This window comes from Chiloscyllium plagiosum, unplaced genomic scaffold (assembly GCF_037043375.1).
Source record: "Chiloscyllium plagiosum isolate Xiang-an unplaced genomic scaffold, Cpla_swu_hap1 HiC_scaffold_1, whole genome shotgun sequence".
Taxonomy (NCBI): Eukaryota; Metazoa; Chordata; class Chondrichthyes; order Orectolobiformes; family Hemiscylliidae; genus Chiloscyllium; species Chiloscyllium plagiosum.
Window position 1 is genome coordinate 63,698,666 of NW_028270139.1, and position 22,230 is coordinate 63,720,895.

The following is a 22,230-nucleotide window of genomic DNA, read 5'->3' on the forward strand; positions in this document are numbered from 1 at the left end:
CCTTGTTTATAAGCTGAACTGACTTGGTACCAAGTACACCTGTCATCACTATATTTTAACTCCTTCATATTTATAAAATTAAAAAATGTTGACAAACAATGATCATAACTGGGTCAAAATAAAAAAGGGTTCTTTTTAAATAAAAGTGCTACACAGCTTCACTAAATAACCATGTTAAAAACATGTCATCAATCATCATTTCCTTGGAATGTTAAAATGGACAATGCTTATGATTTCTTGTTAAGTTTAAATTGTGAATAATGTTGCCAACTGATTATGCAATTTTCCAGAAAAGGTGCATTGTTTTTATGGTCTTGCCAATTTCCTTGTAATACAGAATTATAAGAACATTCAGCTTAACCTTAACTTTATTTGCATGCTAACTTGTCCATGTATAAAAAATTCCATCTTCACTTAAACTCTTTAAGCAGCAGTTCAAGATGGCAGGCTAACGGCTAGTTCAATAAATTAATTATCTATGTAAGATCAACTCTTCCAAAAATGGGAGTGATGTGTTTTTTTTTTCAAGAGTTTATTTTCTTGTATAATTTAACTTGAATTAAATAGGCGATTTACTTTTAAACTAAACATGTTGGTGATTCAAGGAACTTCAGGAAAAGATCTGGCCATCCAGAATTCTTAACATTTTTCCAAGCTTGTTTCAGTGTTTGTTCCAATTGACTTCATTCATCCTTGCTTGAAGTATTTTAAAATTTTTATTTTTAGGTTATATGCAGATGAATAATCTTGAGTGATCAGTCATTAACTTTTATCAGTAGATGTTTTAACAACTGTTGCTTGTTTGGTAATATTTAGGTTTACTGGTCTAATGGAGCTCAGATTATTTCCCCTCATGATAAAGAAATTGCAAAAGCCATTGAAGAGAATTTGGAGCCGTGGTCAGAATCGTGGAATGACAAGCTTGTTGACAACAGTTCCCTCATTAAAGATCCTTATGAAAATATGAAAAGTAAATATCTTGAGTGCCTGCAGAAGCATTGCTTTAACAGGTCAGTGATCAGATATATTGGGGAGGTGATGGAATAATGGTAATTTCACTGGACTAGTAACTCTGAACCCTAGACTAATAATCAAAGGATTAAAACAAAGAATCGCAGATGCAGGGATTGAAACAAAAACATTAAGTGCTGGCAAAACTCAGCAGATCTGGCAACATCTGTGGAGAGAAAAACAAGAGTTAATGTTCTGAGTCCAGTGACTTAACTTCTGAAGTTCTAATGAAGCGTTGACTCTGCTTTCTCTCTGCTTTGTTTAATGTTTAGAGACTTGGATTCAAATCCTACCATAGCCAATGAACCTTGAATTGAGTTTGAAAAAATCGGGAATTAGAAGCTTGCCCAGTGGTGACCGTGAAACCATTGTTGATGTCATAAATATCTTGTTGATTAATATCCTGTCAGAAAGAAAATTTGCCATCCACAACTGGTTTGACTCCATATTCGTATGGACCAGGCTGCACCCCTCAAAGCCTTTCAAGAAGGTAGCCCAGACCCTAACTTTGCTATTTGATTTTAAGCAAGTGTACAGTGAATATTCCAGGAGACAATCAGCTGGTCAAACTGCTTAGTTTTTAACAAAACAGAATTCATTTACAAGAGTGCTTAATGAAGCGCAAAGAACAGAAAACAGAATACCAAATAGCTTAACCCATCCGAAAACCCAACAGACTATCCCAACTTAATGATGCTGTTCCAAAATACTTGCAACGATCCCCATGGACACCCCTTGGCACAAAAGGCAAAATGAAACACAGATTCTTACAGGAATGAAGTCAGAGAGAGAGTGGGTCCAGCAGCTCTTCATGCACACGCGTGCACACAGTCATTTACAATCTCTCTGAAAAAACCCAGAACAATGTTAACGTGTTAAAGGAACAGATTCGTCACACTTAACAATGTGGTTAACTCAGAATTGCCCTCTGGACAAGTCGTAATGTGCAATAAATGTTACCCTGCCAACGACATCCACATTTCTGTGAATAAATGAAAAGTGTCCTCTGTAGTAAACTGATTAATGTAACTCTTCTCTAATTTCATTTCATGTATTTGATCTTGTCACCAAAAGCTGTTCCAAACTTTTTTCTCAACCTTGAATTTATCTTGACCCCTACTGTACCTTTATAGTGCCAATATACTATGTATTCTGGAAATCGGAAATACAAAATGTTGGTAATACATAACAACAGGCCAAGTAGCATCAGTGGCTACTGAGAATCTTTTTCAGGTGTTAGCTCTTATTTCTATCTCCACAGATGCTGTTGACCTTGTTGAGTATTATTGTTTTATGTTCCAATCTACCTTTTATTTAGCTAACATGTGATTTGAGCAAGTGTGTGATATGGAAAAAGCTGATTTTTTTTTTTAATGCGAAAGGTTTAAATACGGAATTAACATTCTTTCTTAACCATCCTGTTGTCATATCCCGGCAAAATCTTATTTCTGAAAGGAAAATTGACTCTTTAGGGTTCAACTGTGCAACAGCAATAAAATAAATTAGTTTCAGTAGCTATTTTCCAGGAAATTCAACTGTTGGGTTTAACAATTACAATCTAATGGTTTCATTGCTGCAATATAAATAGCCACGGCCTCTGTTTCACCTTTGTCCTAAATCCACATATGGTGTTTAATTATTGCTTGGTGAATTAAACTGCAGTGCAGCCAAGTCCGGAAGTGAACTAATTTGCTCACTCTTTCTCTTTGTATTCCCACCTGCTAACTGCCAAACCTGCCACTTCAATCAAATACTAAAGATTTGTGGTGGTATGTCTGTATGTCAGCTTTGAACTTACCAAGGAAAAGAACTTTGTCTCGTTTTGACTTTATTCACCCTCCTGCCAAGGTTATCCTGTTTTGTCAGACTACCTCCTGCTCCCTCCACTCCATTCCCACTGAACTGCTGACTGCCTAACTTCCATTCCTATCCTTTCATCTTCACAAACATCTCCTCAAAAGCCCTACTCTTAGCTCCTTTGCTCTTGCAAACTATCTCTTGCTGGGCTCCTTCCTACTACCCATTTATGGTTTGAGCACCTCCTACAAATGTTTCTTGTTCACACAGCATTAGGGTTCCCAAAGAGCACTCATTAGTTATCTTTTGCTTGCTTTGCTTGTCTATTCTCTGCACCTTAACAAAATATCTGACGATAAGGAGTCGGTTTCCACAATATCTATTTTTATTTCTTGTCTACTAGCTCTTTTTCCTTTCCATGATCTTTTGAGCAATGATTTCTTGCTGTTATACATTAATGAATAGACTTACTCAGGTTGTTCACACCTGCCACAAATAAGGGCCCCTTTGTTCTGATTCTGTGCAATATCACCAGCCTCCATCCCTGTTTCAATGACTCTGTTGCTGAAACACCTGTTCTTGTATATTTCACGTCCAGTTTCAACACTTCTAATTCTCTGAGTTGACCACCTGTTTTTATGTCTGTAAGCTTCAGCTTATCTAACTCCTCTTTGCCTGCATCAACTCCAGCTTTCTTAAGTTTCATAGGCTCACAATTCTATTGTGCCTCAGATTAAAAATCTTATTCATGTCTTCAAATCCATTCATAGCTTTTGCCGTGCCTATCTTCATAGTCTGTGGCCCTACAATTGACATCCTGCTTTCCAAACCCTGACTCCTGATTCTGTCCCTTTTTTTTTTTTTTGCATTATCTTTCCCCTTTGTCCATTGACATCATTTGTGCTTTCAGCCAAGTAAGCTGCACATTCTAGAATCCTCTCAGTAGCTCCTTCTGTTTCTCCACCTGAAAACTTCCAAACATTGTATTTTATTACACTCACCTAATAGTTTATCCTTCATCTCAGCCTCTGGGAGGGTTTTCTAGATATTAAGAGGCTGTGTCAATTCAGATTGTTGTTGTACTCCAAGCATAAAATGTTGGAATCTGATACTTGCTATGTGTTGCATTGTGGCTGCAAATCTTTCCATGTTGCTGTAGGGTTTGAATATCCGTGTATCTTTTTGATATCTGAGCAGATGAGCATTCAAAGCAGCACAGATTTCAAAGGCATGCTAATTCTCCGGTTTCTAAATTATTTATGAATAAACATTTGCTATGTTTTATATTGATAAATTCTTAAAATTAAGTTAATGTTTTGTTCTGAAACTTCACTGCTTTTGATTTCCTGAGCTTGGCAATGTTGTTGTTTTCTGATCTGACTTTGGTTTCCTTTCTATCTAGGGATATAAACAAGGAAACTAAACTTAAATTTGTGCACACATCTGTACATGGAGTTGGACATGAGTTTGTACAGGCTGCTCTTGCATCATTCAACTTCACCAATCTTCTTGCAGTTCCAGAACAGAAAGATCCTGATCCGGAATTTCCAACTGTCAAAAACCCAAATCCAGAAGAAGGAAAAGATGTGCTGGTAAAAAGTGTTGCTTGTTGTTATAACAAAACATTGTCATCAGTTCTGCTTTGACATCTATTCTGTTCATTCCTGTTATGTCTCCTTCAGCTGAAACTAACTCCTGAGTAAGATTTAAAGATTTACTATTTCCTGGTGTTGATAAGCCAAATTATTTTGTTGAAACCCTACTGGTGGCCCACTGTAACATAGTTAATACATTTACTCAGCACTTGTGGCTGTCAGTAATTGCAAGGTGCTGATGTCATTAACATCTGCCAAAACCAAGGGAAAAGTTTCATCGTTGCAGTTTTGTTCGGGGTTTTTATCCATTGAACCATAAACCAATATCCATTGGTGCAAAAGCTATAATTGTCTGAAATTCACATACAGCTACGCTCAAAACTTGTAACAACACTCCTGATTACCCAGTCTCCAGTTAATTGAACATAAGCTTCAACGCTGACTCTTTTGAGGATTGGAAGAAATGGTAAGATTATTTTAAAGAGGGATTATGACATCCTCATGAGCTACTGAATGCGCAATGTTTATTTGATTCTCTCTTTTTGAAGTGAATCAGAACCAAAAACATAATACAGCAAATAATCGTGCCAACAGCATGATTTTTACCTTCATGGATATGTAGCATTTCAAGACACTTTCAAGACCGAAGGTATGTGTATTTTTGCTGAAAGAAGTGGAGCTCATGCAGCAAATATGTGAAGAGATCAGTATCTGAATAAGTATGTCAAGTACGCTGACACTTGTATTCACTTTATAGTTTATTCGCTTGATTTCAGAATAAATGAGCTAATGCTGAAATGAAAATGTATATTTGTGTTTGTGTGTGGCACTGTTTTTAGCAAATTTTGTAGATGTTACTTAACATTTATAAATAGTCATTAATTCCTTTCACGTTTTGACTTAAAACTTCAATGTCTTCATAGTTTCAACTTCCTCACAGGAACTCTGATAAAAGACACTTGACATAGAGCAGGAGAAGACTACAGGTGCTCCTTGAGGCTGCTAAGTGAAGGAATGTTTCCAACTCCTGTGAATATGAAACCTCTGAATCCTCATCCTTTTAAATCTCATACACCTCTCAACCCAATATCTTTTTATAAACTGAACTTTCAACCCATATTGAAGCATTGGAAAATCTTTAAAAACTCAAAAATCTGTCAGTATCGATAACATTTTGATATATACCATTATTCTTCTTGAACAGATCGTAAATCAGTTAGATTAAATAAACATTACTTCATATCCACCTTTAATCAAAAAAATTCTGTAATCCCCTTGGCAACTTAAATTTTAAATTTAACCAACTCTCATTCTCCTTGTTAAGTGTCAACGTCTGTTATGTTAAATCTGTTAGTGGGTTTGGTACTCAGCCAAGCATTTTGAATGTTAACTCTGGTCAGCAACTACACAAACAACCCTTCCGGAGGTAAGTACATTAAAAACTTGAAGACACCTAGAAACTCAAATTCATCAAGCCTTCAAACAGCCATACGAAAGTTGCATTGAAAATCAAGACACGAAATCTACGTTTTGGCCACCTTTCACATTGTCCCTTCCAGAATTCGCGACTGTACAATTCAGAATAGCACATTAGGCTATAGTATCTGTGATAACATTTGAAGGGTATCATTCTACTCTTATTGCATGCCGTTGAATATTACTTGTTGTAGGAGTGATGGAGGAAATCACAAGATTTGCTCCAGCCCACCCTTTTTAAAGCCCGCCCACCCACCACAATCCGATCCAGCACTGGAATGAAAAGGAATCCAGCCTTTTTATGTCCTCTTTACAGCTTGCTTTCACACCCAGCCTTGAGTCCGGTATCCTGTGTTAGATGGAACTTGAACTGGACCTTCTGGCCCAGAGGTAGGGGCACCACCACTGCACCATGATACACACCCCAATACAGCTTTATATCATTTGCAGATTTGAACATATTACTCTGGTGCTCATCATTGAAAGTTGATAGGTATTTGAACCACAAGGGAATTGAGAGGTGTTGGAAGTGGGTGGGGAAAACAATCAAGTTGGAGGATTACTCATGATCTTATTGTATGACAGAACTGTCTATAAGGGCTGAATGGCCTTTCCCTGCTGCAAAGTCCCAAGTTCTTGGACTTGATTCTGTATTTATAACAATCTATGCTGCACCTTTAATACCCTGTCCCGAGCTAGAATCTCCCACTCTGGTAACTTTCTTTGACATGTGGTCATCTTTCCTCCCAAACAGTGCAGATTTTAGGGTTTAGGCATCCTTCACCAAATGTAGCTGAACAATTTTGGATCCTGTTGATTTCCTAATGTAGGATCATCCTGCAATGCAAAGCTAAGCTCTGGTTTCCTTTCTTCACTCGACTGTCTCCACAAAGCCCTTATTCTTTTCTTCTTCAATCCTCAGTTGTGAAGAGCTAATAGACCTCTCTATCACCTATGATGGCGATGATTTATTTGTATTTTCTCTCTTCTCCATCTCTCATCTTTCTGCCCTCACCCCATCGCTGCCAACCACACTGAAATTTTTTAAGGTTTGTTTAATTGTTCCCTGCCCCCATTGCATCGAAATTGCTAACCACAGCTTATTTTCCAGACCTTTGTGCTAGCTGGTATTGTATATTGTTCTCTCTTCTCAGGAACAGCACCCCTTCTTCTAGAACTGCTGTTCTGACCCTCGTCCTCTAAATACTGGCCTCTAAAGCCTCTATCTTTGTAAACTACCACCACAGCTCAAAGAACTTTCTCTCACTTGAAGTCTTTGATCATTCCAAATCTGCCCATCTATTTTCAACTCTCTTGTTTGACTTAATTCCAGGTTTAACCCTGACGTCATCAAGTTCCAAATAACATTATCAGTGACTATGACCAAGTCACCATGTCTGTCTTGATATCTCAAAAACCATTAATACCTTTCCTCTATCGTGCAGCTCAGTGGGACAATTCTAAATGAACAATTGGACAGTGATATTTAGATTATGTTTAGAATTAAGTCTAGTAATTTGACACTTTGCAGCAGAGAGAGTCCATTCAGCCCTTACAGACTTCCAAGCTACCGGGAATAGTTTTATCTCTTTTTACTATGATGATAATTCTTGTAAAGTTCAATCAAGTCACCCCTTCCTTCCTAATCATCCAATGTGACCTAATTAGGGAGAAATAGGGAGGTATTTATACTAGGCTGAGAAGGTGAGTCATGGCTCCAGAAGCAAAGGAAGCAATGAAGAGGTGATAATGACCAGTGCATAGAGAGATTATAGGGAGATTATGAGCTGTGAATGACCAAGGTTGAAGCCAGTGCTATGTGATAAAATATGGGGGGGAGGGGGAGTGGGTGAAGCAGAGGCAAAATGGAAAACAGGGGAGAAGGGTAGCAAAGGGGGAAGAGGAGAGGAAAAAAGTGGGAAGCGAGAGAATTTTGCCTCTGCTTCACCCATCCCCCACGTATTTTGTCACATTGCACTGGCTTCAGCCTTGGTCAATCGCAGCTCCCAATCTCCCTATATCTCTATGCATTGTCATTATCAACTCTTTATTGCTACCTTTTGCTTCTGGAGCCATGACTCTCCTTCTCTCAGCCTCGTATAAATATCTCCCTATTTCTCCCCTTTTTTCTGAGCTTTGACAAAGGGTCAGTTTGACTCAATGTCAGCTCTTTTCTCTCCTTACAGATGTTGTCAGACCTGCAGAGATTTTACAGCATTTTCTCTTTTGGTTTTAGATTCCAACATCCACAGTAATTTGCTTTTATTTTTGACCTAGTTAGGGTTTTTTTTTTGTGGCTAATATATAATCCATATTACTGAGGAAGCAGGCCAGTTGAGCTATAGGCTATTTTTGGTTTAGCTACACCGTGGGTGGCACAGTGGTTAGCACTGCTGCCTCACAGCGCCTGAGACCCGGGTTCAATTCCCGCCTCAGACGACCCACTGTGTGGAGTTTGCACGTTCTCCCCGTGTCTGCGTGGGTTTTCTCCGGGTGCTCCGGTTTCCTCCCACAGTCCAAAGATGTTCAGGTCAGCTGAATTGGCCATGCTAAATTGTCCGTAGTGTTAGGTAAGGGGTAAATGTAGGGGTATGGGTCGGTTGCGCTTCGACGGGTCGGTGTGGACTTGTTGGGCCGAAGGGCCTGTTTCCACACTGTAATGTAATCTACTTCCCATACTCACTAAGTAAAATTTCTCATTTTTTTCCAGACTTTATCGTTTGCCCTGGCTGATAAGGAGGGAGCCACAGTAATTTTAGCAAATGACCCAGATGCTGATCGGCTTGCTGTAGCTGAAAAACAAGAGAGGTAAATAATAAGTACATCAATTCTTTACTGAATTTTAAGGAGCGGTGATAACCTAGTGGTATTACGACTAGATTATCTATCTAAGGAATGCATTTTAAAGAAAAACAGAAGATGTCTGTAACTACTTAACAGTATCATGATGCGTGTCAATTACAGATGCTACAAACTGTCAAACCTTGGAGAGGTCTTTAATTTTAAAATGATTATTGTGAGTGTTGTAATGGGCAATTAAATACCCTAGCATCTATAATATCTGGAAAAAACTGTAGCATTTCTGAGGTAGAACTGTGCACATATTCATGCAAGCCCAGTAAAGAGCAGGCCATAGAAGTTGTTTTCATATACAAAACCTGTACTGCTGTGTTGACCAGTATACACTGGCCTCATGAACATTTTAGAAGCAAAAAGAAACAGCTGAAAGGGGAAAGATCAACTATTCAAGACGGTGTGGAAGTTCTAGAAGCTTTGCAACAGAAGGAGTCCTGTTTTTAATTTTGTTAAAGAGCTTGGTGTATTGAAGACTGTCGATTCTATAGTTAATAATTTGACTGTGTCTGATATATTTTTCTTGAGGTGTCTATTTTAGAGTTTGTGTTTGTTTGTATAGGTACCCAAATCCTGCACTTCTATTGGGGTGCATACCAATACTGTTGTACTTGGAGGTATTTCTCATGGATAGGTTTTAAACTTTTTTCTGTAAAGCCATAATTGATTTCATTATGCTTTTAGTATTAAATAAAATGTTAAATTCTCAAATTCTCTTTGTTCTCAGAGGAGAATGGAAAGTATTTTCAGGGAATGAGTTAGGCGCCTTGTTGGGTTGGTGGATTTTTACTTGTTGGAAGAAGCAAAATAAAGAACCCAGTTCTCTGAAGAAAATCTATATGTTGTCCAGTACAGTCTCTTCAAAAATCCTCCAGGCAATTGCACTCAAAGAAGGATTTCATTTCGAGGTATAATTCTCATTATGACTAGTCAATTACTGATTTATAATTGCATTATCTGAAAGACTTCTGAATAATATGGATTATCATTGCTGCTAATTCAATTTTGAATATATTAAACATTTCTCCTTATAAAAATGCAAAGAAATATGAAACAATAAGACCTTTCTGCCATTTGGTTCACAGCATGTGCCACCTAACTCCCTAGTGTAGAACTTTTGAATGTTAGGGTTTCCTGCCTCACCACCAAAATAGCCACAAAGTAATGTATTCCAGCCAGTACCGCCCATCTCTCCGCCATATAATGTTCCATTGGGATCTAATTGATGAGATGGGACTTCTGCCCCTCACTCTGGAGGGAGCATCACCCAGTCTGATTAACTGGCAGCTCTGTAGCCCCAGCGACATTATAGAGAATGGTGACCATTGCTGAGTCTACAGACAGTACACCGATTCTAAGAACTTGGAGCACGGACAGATGTCCTTCTGGTCACTTTGCTATCATGACAGGAAAAGAAGCTGGGGAAGGGTGGGAATAAGTTAAAACGGGTGGCACTTGAGTTCCCAGGGGTGGTGGAGGGTGGAAATATCTGTTGGTGTGGTTGGTTATTAGGATAGGAAGGCCAGTAATGTAGATGCCCTTCCCACTCACTGCCCAAGCAGCCAAATCTGCCACGCTGTTTTGCTACAATTGCACACGCACACCCCAGTAAAAACCCTGGCTTCCTCCTGGATGCAAAATTTGTCCCTTTTTTTTTTTTAAGGGCATCATGTGGTACAAGGATGGTAAGCCAATCCAGACATGGCCCAATCCCCATAAAAGATCTGACAGATCAGATAAGTGAAGGTTACTGGCTCTCCTGCTAGCAAGTTTGTCGGTGGGCCCCATGATGTTCTGACCCTGGATTGAAGGAAAAGGTCTACAGATATTGTCCTTTTATGCACAGTTTAACATTATTTGTTAACTTTAAGTTTTATCATTTACATCTTGCTCCTATTAATCTGTTCTGCTTACTGTATCCAAAAACTGTTGAAGGCAGATTCCCTTTACTACATATGTCATCTGGCTGTGGAGTTTTATACAAGCATATTTTCAAATATTGTATTTTCTCCTTTTTGAATAGGGAGATACTTGGGGGTTTCGGATCGATACCAGTTACTACCCAAGCCAAAATCTAGACTTTTGCCATTTATCACTTCATATAAATTAATGAGGTGTTGTAATTGTTCAATTAAATTTAGTCTTTAAAAATATTATATGTTTAAAACATTTGTGAATATTTAGTTACTTAAAGATATTGGACAGTTTTTGTTTACTCGTTCAATATAAGTAGGGCATGCATCCTTTAAATGATCAAAGGACAAATTTGGGAATTTAAATTAATCAAGTTAACACTCCATCTAAGAAGAACGTCACAGGTATGCCATTTGGCGAACGAAATACCTTTCAGGGAGGTGGTCCTTTGATTTCAGTCAAGCAATCTGTGTGTCTTTTCAGAGAGAGTTCATGTTTGGAGTAGTTTTGAAATAGCTGGAGTAACACAGATATGAGGGAGAGAAGGCTGCCAGGGGGTGTGGGCTATTTAGCAAGAAGGCAGTGAAGCCTGTGCTTGAGCTGAGTATTCACAGTTACCTCCTGATGGAATACTGGTGTCGAGACCCAAGCAGCCTTGTGCTTCAGATAACAATGGAAACACTAAGATGACTACAAAGGAATTCCTGAGAGCTATGGCTTATTGCTTTTCTTTAAATAGAAATTAAGGGATCATTTAAGCTATGAAAATGTAGATGATCTCTTGGGTGGAAATATAAATAAAAGGTAGTATAGAGAATCTCTATTATCCAAAGGACACTGGCAGGGAATATTTCGTTCAGTTATTCGAATTCCAGATAACATAGGTTGGCCAACCATCAGGACCTTGTGACCTTGCCAGATAATCTGAAATTCAGATAATTGAATGCTGGCTAATTGAAGATCCTCTATCTTGATCCTTTGTTTGAGTTTTAAGGCTTCAAGATAAAGGGTTTACAGAAATATTAAGTTAATAGTAACTTTCTTTTTATTCTTGTGCAGTGAAAAGTTGCTTAAAATTTGAAATTTTGTGGCATGATTCTTTCAGTTAATAACTGGGAGTTCACATTTCTTTTTAAAAATTCATGGTCTTCCTATAGAGCATTACAATGGTAATGAGAAGGTAAAACATTATGGTGATTGCAAAAATATTCTGCTGGGCAGGTTTTCCACTGCAAACTCTAGATTCCATTTAAAAGGAAATTTAGACAGGAGAGAATGGAGACACTCTAACAGCAGTCAAGAGGCTGATCCAGAAAAGAGGACTATTCTGAACAGTTGAGTGATCTTCACAGAATTGGGGTGCGAATATTTATCTTCACATGAGGTTTCTGGGTTTCAGTAATCAAAACTATATTGAGCTTAAGGCCTGGCAAGGATTGCAATCACGTAATTCATGCTGTTTTCAATGAAAGAGATTGACTGCAACTCTGGGTAGCCACAGATTTTGCACAATGCAATGTGATGCAGTTAGCAGATGTGGTTACCTCCAGATATGTTAATTTTGCAGTTGGTGTAGATCAAGTGTAAATAGATGAACATAGTAATTTTTGTTCAGTTGTACAAGTTATTTGACATTTCTGCTCTGAAGAAGGAAGTTGGGAAGAATTATCTTATTTGGTGAATTAAGCATTTAGCACGTAATTGTGTACTTTTGGAAAATCTCAGTTTTCCCACTAGTGGTTTGGTGGTGGTGATGACTTGTGATGCAATATTGATATGAAGCATTAATATGCTTTTCCTAGAACGTAGAGAAGTACAGCACAGAACCGGCCCTTCGGCCCACAAAGTTGTGCTAAGGTTTATTCCTAATCTAAAATAAAATAACCTAATTTATGCACCCCTCAATTCACTGCTGTTCATGTGCATGTCCAGCAGGCGCTTAAATGTCCCTAATGACTCTGCTTCCACCACCACAGCTGGCAACATATTCCATGCAGACACAACTCTCTGCGTAAAGAACCTACCTCTGTGGTCTCCTCTATACCTTCCTCCTAATATCTTAAAATGATGACCCCTTGTGCCAGTCAATCCTGTCCTGGAGAAAAGTCTCTGGCTATTGAATCTATCCATGCCCCTCATTACCTTGTATACCTCCATCAGCACTCCCACTCCCACTCCCACTCCCAGCCCCCTGGTCCATGCAGCATCCCGGTAAACCGTCTTCGCACCCTCCAAAGCCTCCGTACCTCCCCTATAATAGGGCGACCAGAACTGGTCACAATATTCCAGGTGTGACCTCACCAGGGTCTTGTAGAGCTGCAGCAAAACCTCGTTCTTTAAACTCTCTTTCCCCCTGTTAATGAAAGTCAAAACACCATATGCTTTCTTGACTATCAAATCCACTTAGATGGCAACTTTGAACTTGAACACCAAGATCCCTCTGTTTTTCCACACTGCAAAGAATCCTGTCTTTAATCTTATATTCAGCATTCCAGTTTGACCTTCCAAAATGCATCACTTCGCATTTATCCAGGTTGAACTCCGTCTGCAATTTCTCAGCCCAGCTCTGCATCCTGCCTATGTCCTGCTGCAGCCTGAAATAGCCCTCTATGCTATTGACGACACCTCCAACCTTTGTGCCATTGGCAAATTTACTAACCCACCCCTCAACCTCCTCATTCAAGTCATTTATAAAAACTACAGAGCAGGGGCACAAGAACAGAGCCCTGTGGGACAACACTCGCCACTGACCTCCCAGGCTGAATACTTTCCATCTACAACCACTTCTGTCAGCCAACCAATTCTAAATCCAGACAGCCAAATCTCCCTGTATCCCATACTTTTTTTTTGTACCTAGCTTCTGAAATTCTGGTAACTTATCGTTGGAGTGTATCCAATGAACATCACAGTTGGTACTGGTTTCCTGTTCCTCCTATTTGAATAATCAGGGTGTCAGCTTGGAGAATTCACCTAGGCATAAAAACTAAAGTTTGACTATTCAGGTGCTCAGTGTCATTTGCTTCAAATTGTCATTCAATCACCATATTGCATACAATGGCAGTCTTTCACATGATCTCCTGCATTGTTTACCAAATTTTCTGATCTCACCTAACAGCAGAATTTATTTTTAAATTCCAAAGCTATTTAATATGACTTTGTTTGATTATTTTTTTGTTAAAGAGCTATACTTATTCACAGTTGTAAACACATCTGCAATTCTCCAAAGGAAGGACTAGTAGATAAACTTGGCAAACCTGTTTGAACTTCAGTATATTATTATAATCTTGAAACCCCACTTAAAAAAAAATTGTAGGTATCACTGCCCATACCTGCATTTATTGTCCATCCCTAACTGTCTGAGATATACCATTTCATAATCTGTGGTGAATTGAACGGCTAGTGTAAAATCCACTTGGTCTCTGTTCATATATTGGTAATTAGCTGTTCTGCTACTTTTCTCCTTTCATATTTTCTGTTTTAATTTATTAGAAGTGAAATTAGTTGTGACGTATAGTTGCTGCAGTGCTGATACTGCATTGCTGTATTAAATCTTAGGTTTGATTGGTAATTGAATTGTTTTTTTTCTCATAAGAGCGACTTTAATTATTTAGTCCTGGTATATTCTCACTGAAGGGAAGGTTTGCTGTGCCCATTCAGCCATCGGACATTTTGCGTGGCAATGATTGAATTCACAGAAATGTTTGTGATCTGGGCCAGTTCCATACTAAAGATTGAGATCACTGAAATAGAATGCTGTGAAATGTTCTTTTTCCCCCCTCCCTTCTCTCCCCAAAATGCAAACAACAAATATATCATATGAGAGAAACAGTTTTAATTTACCACTGGCAATGGTGTAATTTTGAAAGGTAGATTCTGATGGTTTCTTTCTTTTAGGAAACTTTAACTGGCTTTAAATGGATGGGAAACAAAGCTAAAGAACTTATAGATAAGGGCAATACAGTGCTTTTTGCCTTTGAAGAAGCAATTGGTGAGATTGTTATTAACCATTTCGTTTGCTTGCAGCTTTCTTCTTAATATAGGTTTTTCCTATGCAATCAACAAAATATTGATCTTTAAAACTATATTTTCCATCAGAAAAAGCTCATTTGTTGACAAAAGTCTGTAACTTTGGGAGGTCGGTGCAAACAAAATTGTCTTAAAATGCATGTCAAGGGTTTAGGTAACTCTGGAGCGTCTGCTGTTGGGAATTTGTTTCTGCCTGAATGATTTCTAATAATTTGTTTGGGATCTTGTATTTATGTCTACGAAACATGCATTTTAAATTCTATTGCATTGACTGATAATTCTTTTATTCAGTTTTAGTGAAGTACAAAACATTTGTAATGCAGTGCATGAAAATTGTCCAGGCAGCGTAGTCAATATTAAGCAAAAGAGTTGGCCGTTATGTCCTTCCACCCTGAAACTAAAATAAATTGTGTTGATACCACATCACTGATTATTCTGGAGAGTTTTTTTTAGTTGACCTTATCTGCAGTTGGTGTACTTTAAACATTTCTGTTTGTACTAATGAGTGAACTTGTCAATTCAACTCACTTTTCACAGAGAAAATATTAATTAAAATTTCAGATGTTATCTTTTGTCAGAATTTGTACTTAGAAATTTAGAAATCAAACTTAGAAAAGTGGCAGACTACTTTAATAAAAAATCATTTATATTTGAATCTGATCTTGCTTCCCAAATGGGTATACTTGAAAGAAATGTGTTCTAAGAGATTTATCTTTTTTTGTGTGCTAAATGTAGGATATATGTCAACTGAATTTGTCCTGGATAAAGATGGTGTTAGTGCTGCAGCTATTGTTGCAGAAATGGCCAGTTATTTGGCAACCAAGAATACCAACCTGACTCAGCAGCTCAAAGCAATTTATGAAGAGTAAGTAGGAATGGGATATTGTCTCTCAAATATTTTCACTTCATCTTACTTTGAGATCCGCTGTAAACTTGACTTCTGCCTTCATGAATAGGAGAGTGCAATTAATTTGTTTCCTACTTTGAATAATGTTATTCATTGTAAAATGAATATTGAATAATGTTTTAATTTTGACCTTTTTTGCATTTTACATCAACCAGTTTTGCCTTTCCAAATTTTATTATAATGTTTCTAATTTAAGGATCACTGTAAGGGGGGGGTGTTACTGAATAATGCAGCTTGATTATAGAGTCAACATCACCTTTCAACACTGAGCTGATCAAGATGTAAACTAATGTGTGGCAGTAATTGGCAGCCTTGAATTGATCCTGCTTTTTGCAGGCAGGACACACTTTGGTAATTTTCAATGTTGGGTAGATTTCAATGTTGTTGGGTAGACACCAGTGTTGTATCTTACTGGAAAGCTTCAATGGTGGGACAGCTTCGTCTGAAGCTCATGTCTTTAGTGCAGCAACAACGTCTGGTTGAGCCTCAATGTAAACAATGCATTCAGCCTACTTTTACACTACATGGAGTAAATCAAGTCAGCCGAAGACTGGCTTCTGTAATGCCAGGGACCTCAAGAAGAGACCAAGACAGATCATTTGCTTGGCGCTTCAGGCTGAAAAATAGCTGTACTGTCTTTTGCACCGATATGCTGAATTGCTCGATCATTGAGGATGGGAATGTTTGTGTAGCATCCTTTTCCTGTCGGTTGTTTTAATTGTTCATTGTGTTGTAATCCCTGTCGAAACTGGTAACTCCTCAAAAGAGATGAATTTCCGAGTGACCAAGGCAAATAATTACCTGAGAAGATTTCAAGTTTTAACGAACAAACAAGAAATAACTAAAGTCTGTTTCATGGGTATCCATCTCTTTACATTTTGCACATTCACTAGATAATTCATCTCGGATGATCTGGCCCTCAAGTGGGTTTGTTTTCACGGTTACGCAAGAGCATGATGGGCACCCAAATAGAGGTCATAAGATGGTGAATGGCATGGATAGAGTGGAAAGTTTTGAGGCTTTTTCCCAGGGTAGAAGGGTCAATTACTCAGCGACATAGATTCAAGGTGCAAGAGGAGAAGTGTAAAAGAGATGTGTAAGGCAAATTTTTCACATACAAGGTGATGAGTGCCTGGAACACATTGCCAGAGAAGGTGGAAGCAGACACAATAGCAGTGTTCAAGAAGTCTTGGGCAAATACATGAATAGGCAGGGAATAGAGGGATACGGATCCTGTAAGTGAATTCCATTTTGGCATGGAAGGGCAAAATGTGGCGGTGCAGGCTTGGAGGGCCGAAGGGTATGTTACTGCACTGAATTGTTCTTTGTTCTTTTATGTTGACTATACCTCCATCATGTGACAGCTGCCGGGAGATGAAGTTGCAGCAAGAGCTGGTTGGTGCTGTTAAGCCACACCATGCTCGTAATGGTCCCAGTGATCTTTCCATGCTGAGTGAAGGAATAATTCATCTCTCATCTGAGGATTTCAACAAAATAATTTGATAGTTGATGAATTGGTTTAATTTTGTCAAATTCTCTAGATTTAAGGAGACATCCATTAAATTGTAAAATGGCAAACATTCAAGAAGGGTGGGAGCAGGAAATTGTAGAGCGCTTTATTTAATATCTGTTACGGGGGAATCTTAGAAGCTGTTATTAAAGATATTAATGCAGAACATTTAGAAAAAGTCAAGGAAATATAGCAGAGTCTGAAGTTTTGTAAAAACAAAGAATATTTAGTCAATTTATTGGAGATCTTTGTGGAAGTTATGCGCAGTGGATGAGGAGGAGTCGGTAAGTGTACTGTACATGGATTTACAGAAGACATATGATAAGATGCCAGATCAGTGATTTATTGTGGAAATTTCAAGCTCATGGTGTTGGAGGTAACATATTGCATGAATAGAAGACTGGCTAGCTAATGGGAAACAGCACGCGTGAACAAACTTTTTTTTTCTGGTTGGTAAGATGTAACGAGCTGTATGCCAAGGCAACCAACATTGGAACATTGCTGCTTAGAAATCTATCAATCTCTACTTTTAACATGCTCAGAGATTGAAGATCTGTGGCCCTCTGTGATAGAGAACCCCAAAGGTTCACCACTCTTTCAGAGAAATGATTTCTTCTCCTCTCCAACCCAAATGACACGTCCCATGTTTTAAATTGTGCCCCCGATTCTAGATTTCCTGACCAGGAAAAACTTTTATTTTCCTCCATTTATCCTTTTAAGTATTTTGTATATTTCAATAAAATCATATCTTGTTCTTCAAATACAGGCTCGGATTGCTGAATCTCTCTCTGTGGGAGAGTTCAGCCATCCCAGGATCAAGTCTGGTGAAGCTTTGTTGCAATTCCCAGTCAGCAATATATTTCCTGAGATAAGCAGACCAAAACTGCACAGATTACTCCCAATGTGGTCTAACCAAGCTTGTAAACAAATGAAGCAAGGCTTCACTATTCTTGTATTTAAATTCTCTTGCAGTAAAGCCTGACATTGCTGTTAAGTTGCAAAGGTAATGAATACTGCAGGCAGAAGTCAAGGCCCACACACAAGTGTTGCCTATTTTGTACATGTATTAGGGAAATCCCCAATAATTTGAGATGCAGCAGTGTGTATAATTTGATACTGGTCTGTGTGGAATAAAAGCTTTCTTTTTTTATTAGATATGGTTATCATCTTTCGAAGACTTCATACTTCATCTGCCATAAACCTGAGATAATCAGTCAGATATTCCAGAATTTGCGAAATTATAATGAAACAAATCAATACCCCAAAACCTGTGGGTCATTTGCAGTTTCTGACATTCGAGATTTAACCACCGGCTATGATAGCAGTCAACCAGATAAAAAGGCTGTAAGTGACATTCTGTAAATTCACAGAACCAGCAGCAGAGGGAACCAGTGTTCCTTTTTTAAATCAAAGCTACAACAGTGCTAAATTTCACGTGTTCAGTTTGTGGTTTGTTCATTTATCAGGAAATGGTAACTTTTTAAATCTGCTAAATAACAGACATTTTAAAATTGTTCTGATCCTTTTTTAAACAACCTGTAAGGATGATGTAATAGAAGAATTACATTTAATTTAATCACATTGTGTAGACAAGGTTTGGAAACTTGTGTGTTCATACTGATAGCTTCCTGGGTAACTCTGTTTTAACTTCCATAAAACACTGTCCGTAATTAGGACAAGATAAATTTATAAATATACTGCAGAAATAACATTCCAGTGAGGCAATAGTTTGGAAAAAATGGTAAAAATTACATGAGTTAAAATAGCCCATTTGGCACAAAAGGCCTAAGAGAATGCAGGAAGTGAAAACTGCAGATGCTGGAGATCAGAGTCGAAAAGTATGGCGCTGAAAAAGAGCGGGAGGTCCGACAGCATTCAAGGAGCAGGAGAGTCGACGTCTCTGGCATAAGTCCTTCATCAGGAATGTTGGGGGAGTTGGGTGCAGGAATAGGGCTGAGAGGTAAATAGCTGGGGGGGGGGGGGTGTGGGGGGGTATTGCGGAAAGGTAGTTAGGAAGGCAGTGGGTAGATATAGCTGGTTGGTTATGGTGAAGGTTAGGGTGGACAGATGGGTGGGAAGGAAGATGGACAGGTGGAACAGTTGAAGAGGGTGGTTCTGAGTTGGATGGTTGGATCTGGAATGAGGTGAGGGAGGGGAGATGGGTGAAATTGACATGATGCCATGTGGTTGGCGGGTCCCAAGTCAAAATTTGAGGCATTCTTCATCCATGCTTTGGGTGGCTAGGATTTGGCAATGGACAAGGCCCAAGACTTGCTTGTCCTTGGCGGAGTGGGAGGGGGAGTTGAAGTGGTCGACCACAGGGTGGTGATGGTGGTGTTTGCGTGCGTCCTGGAGACGTTCTCTGAAACATTCCAGAGTTGGTGTCCTGTCTCCCCATTGGAGAGGAGACCACATCAAGAGCGACAGACACAGTAGATGAACTGTTTTGGATATGCAGGAAAATCTCTGCTGGATGTGGAAGGATCTTTTGGGGCTTACGTTGCAAACCGACGGTGCATGATTAAAGATGTAAAATAAAGTTATTCATAGTTAGCAGTTTTGATTTTAGTCTAAGGGATAACATCAAAAGACTTCTAGTAATTGTTTGACTCTGTTTTAGGTGCTTCCTACGAGTAAAAGCAGCCAAATGATCACCTTCACATTCAAGAATGGATGTGTAGCCACCATGAGAACTAGTGGGACAGAGCCAAAAGTTAAATATTACACAGAGTTATGTGCACCACCTGGAAATAGGTAACAGTTTATTTTTTTTCAAAAGTAGCTAAAGTTTGGTCTGATTTCAAATTGTAAGTTGTATGTGCTGGAACATTTATCTGGAGAGAGAAAACCAGACACTAAATGTTAGAAATACTCAGAAGATCTGTCGGAGGCTGAACCACTTTATATCCATTTATGATATTTTCAGTTTTTGTTTTGTACACAAATATTCATGTGTCTGCCTTTTTAACTGGTATGTTTTTTAGGGAAATATGTCTTTTTTTTATTGTTTAACTTTTAAAATCTGGACAAAGCTTTTCACTGTGCCTCGGTACATGTGAACAATAAATTCAATTCAATTCAAGTATAATTAATCTCCTGAGACTGCAAGTTTTAAGTATGTAATTTTGTAAGTAACAAAGTTTACAAGGGCCCTGTGGTCATGAGATTTTTTTTTGTAGTTCTTGTTTAACACACATGCTCAGCATTCATGTCAGAGAAGCTAAATATTTAAGACCTTCTATAATAATTTGGTAACTTTTGCCAACTCTAACCATGTCTGTGCTTTTGCTCATGGATTGTCTTTATTTTTCCTCCTATGCATGATGGTTGCATGTTTTTATTGACTTGCACTGTTGGTTTAACTACAACCAGGGGTTGTCAGAAAGGTTCCCATGAACATGTGAGGAGCCTATTACTGTACTCTCTTTCTGAATCAGACTTGTTCCTGTTTCCTGTTTTTTTTTTTTTTGAAAATCTGGCAAATTGACATTCAGCTAAAATCTTCATCCTGTATCCGTTTGGGTGGCTTCTGTGCGGTTTTAAAAAAAAAAAGATGGAAGTAGAACCATTTCTGAAAACAGACATGTGGCTGGAGCTTTTTCTCTTGTCCTGATCACAACAAAGACCATGAAATTCAGGAAAAGGCTGGAAATCAATTTCAGATTTGAAGTTTGTTCTGCTTCCAAATTATTATAGTGTAGTTTCAGGTCAGTCAATCAACCAGAAATCGCCTTCCATACTGAGGTTGCTTTAATTTTTCCAACTGTATTGAGTTCTCAAAATCTCACTGTCTGTTGGGATACTGGTTCCACCCAGGCAATATCACAGCATTTAAAATAATATTATGGGAAACCTGAAAAGGAAGTGATTTATTTGCAGATCTGAATTTCTAACTTCTCCATTTTACTAGATAAAGTCAGCACTTTGCAGAAGATGGAAAGCATCTTCCTGAACTATCCCAAGCAGTTTATCTTCAGCATTCTCATTAATGCCAGCACTTTGTTTCTATTTGTGTCAAATGGATGGAGTAAATGGCTGCATGGGGACAAATGCGGCAAAGACCAGATGCTAATAAGAATCAAATAAAACTGATTTAACACAGTTAAATGGTGCAAGATAGATGACTTTGAATCCTTGAGAAAAGGCTACTGTTCAAGATGAACTGTTGTACCTCAATGCATCTGGTGCGGAAGTCGACTAGTGATTTTTTTTTTTAAGATTTCTAGCTGCGGTTGATGGTAAGTATGTAAGTTAGCTCACTGAGCTTGAAGGTTTGTTTTCAGACGTTTTATCACCATACTAGGTAACATCAGTGAGTCTCTGGTGAAGCGATGGTGGTATGTCCTGCCTTTCTCTTTTATAGGTCTTGGTTTCTTAACGTGGGTGATGTCATTTCAGGTTCTTTTTTCAAGGGAAGGTAGATCGGGTCTAAATCGGTGTTTATTGATGAAGTCCGGTTAGAATGCTATGCCTCTAAGAATTCTCATGCGTGTCTTTGTTTCGCCTGTCCTAGGGTGTGTGTGTTGTCCCAGTCAAAGTGGTGTCCTTCTTTGCTGTGTGTATAGAAACTAGTGATAGTGGGTCATGTCTTTTAGTGGCCAGTAGGTGTTCATGAATCCTGGAGTCAAGTTTCCTGCTAGTTTGAACAAGCTGCCCTCTCATCTTTCCAACCCAAACTATGTACATGACACCTTTGTCATCACAAAACTGAACAGATTAGAGGAAGCTCACAACACCATCAACAATATCCTGACAGGCATAAAATTTCACAAAAGAGGAGGAGAACGACAACAGACTCCCATTCCGAGACATGACAGTTAAACGTACAGCTAATGGAGAGCTTCAAACAAGTTTCTACAGAAAAATTACCCACTCAGACCAAATACTTCAGAAGCAATCATCCCAAAACCCACAAACCGACCTGCATCAAGATATTATTTCAACGAGCTACATCACACTGCAGCACCCAAGAACTACAAAAAGCAGAAGAAAAATATCTATACAAAGTTTTCAAGGAAAAGGGTACCCAATAAACACAAACTGCCAATTCCTCAAACCCAAACAAGCAGATACAATGCAACCAAAAACTATAGCCACATAGGTCTTTGGTATAAAGGTTATCAGAAATGACTTCCAGACTA

The 22,230-nt window shown here is 38.5% G+C and overlaps 1 protein-coding gene across 1 annotated transcript in view; it reads left to right on the plus strand.

Annotated features, from left to right (window-relative positions):
* Positions 1–22,230, plus strand: part of pgm2 (phosphoglucomutase 2) — a 50,715-nt gene that overhangs the window by 23,430 nt on the left and 5,055 nt on the right. Inside the window, exons 6-13 of the mRNA XM_043693184.2 lie at positions 817–1,010; positions 4,211–4,400; positions 8,590–8,687; positions 9,460–9,640; positions 14,541–14,634; positions 15,408–15,537; positions 18,244–18,433; positions 19,710–19,843. Coding sequence (XP_043549119.1) covers positions 817–1,010; positions 4,211–4,400; positions 8,590–8,687; positions 9,460–9,640; positions 14,541–14,634; positions 15,408–15,537; positions 18,244–18,433; positions 19,710–19,843 — 1,211 coding nt within the window. The remainder of the gene's footprint in view (positions 1–816; positions 1,011–4,210; positions 4,401–8,589; positions 8,688–9,459; positions 9,641–14,540; positions 14,635–15,407; positions 15,538–18,243; positions 18,434–19,709; positions 19,844–22,230) is intronic.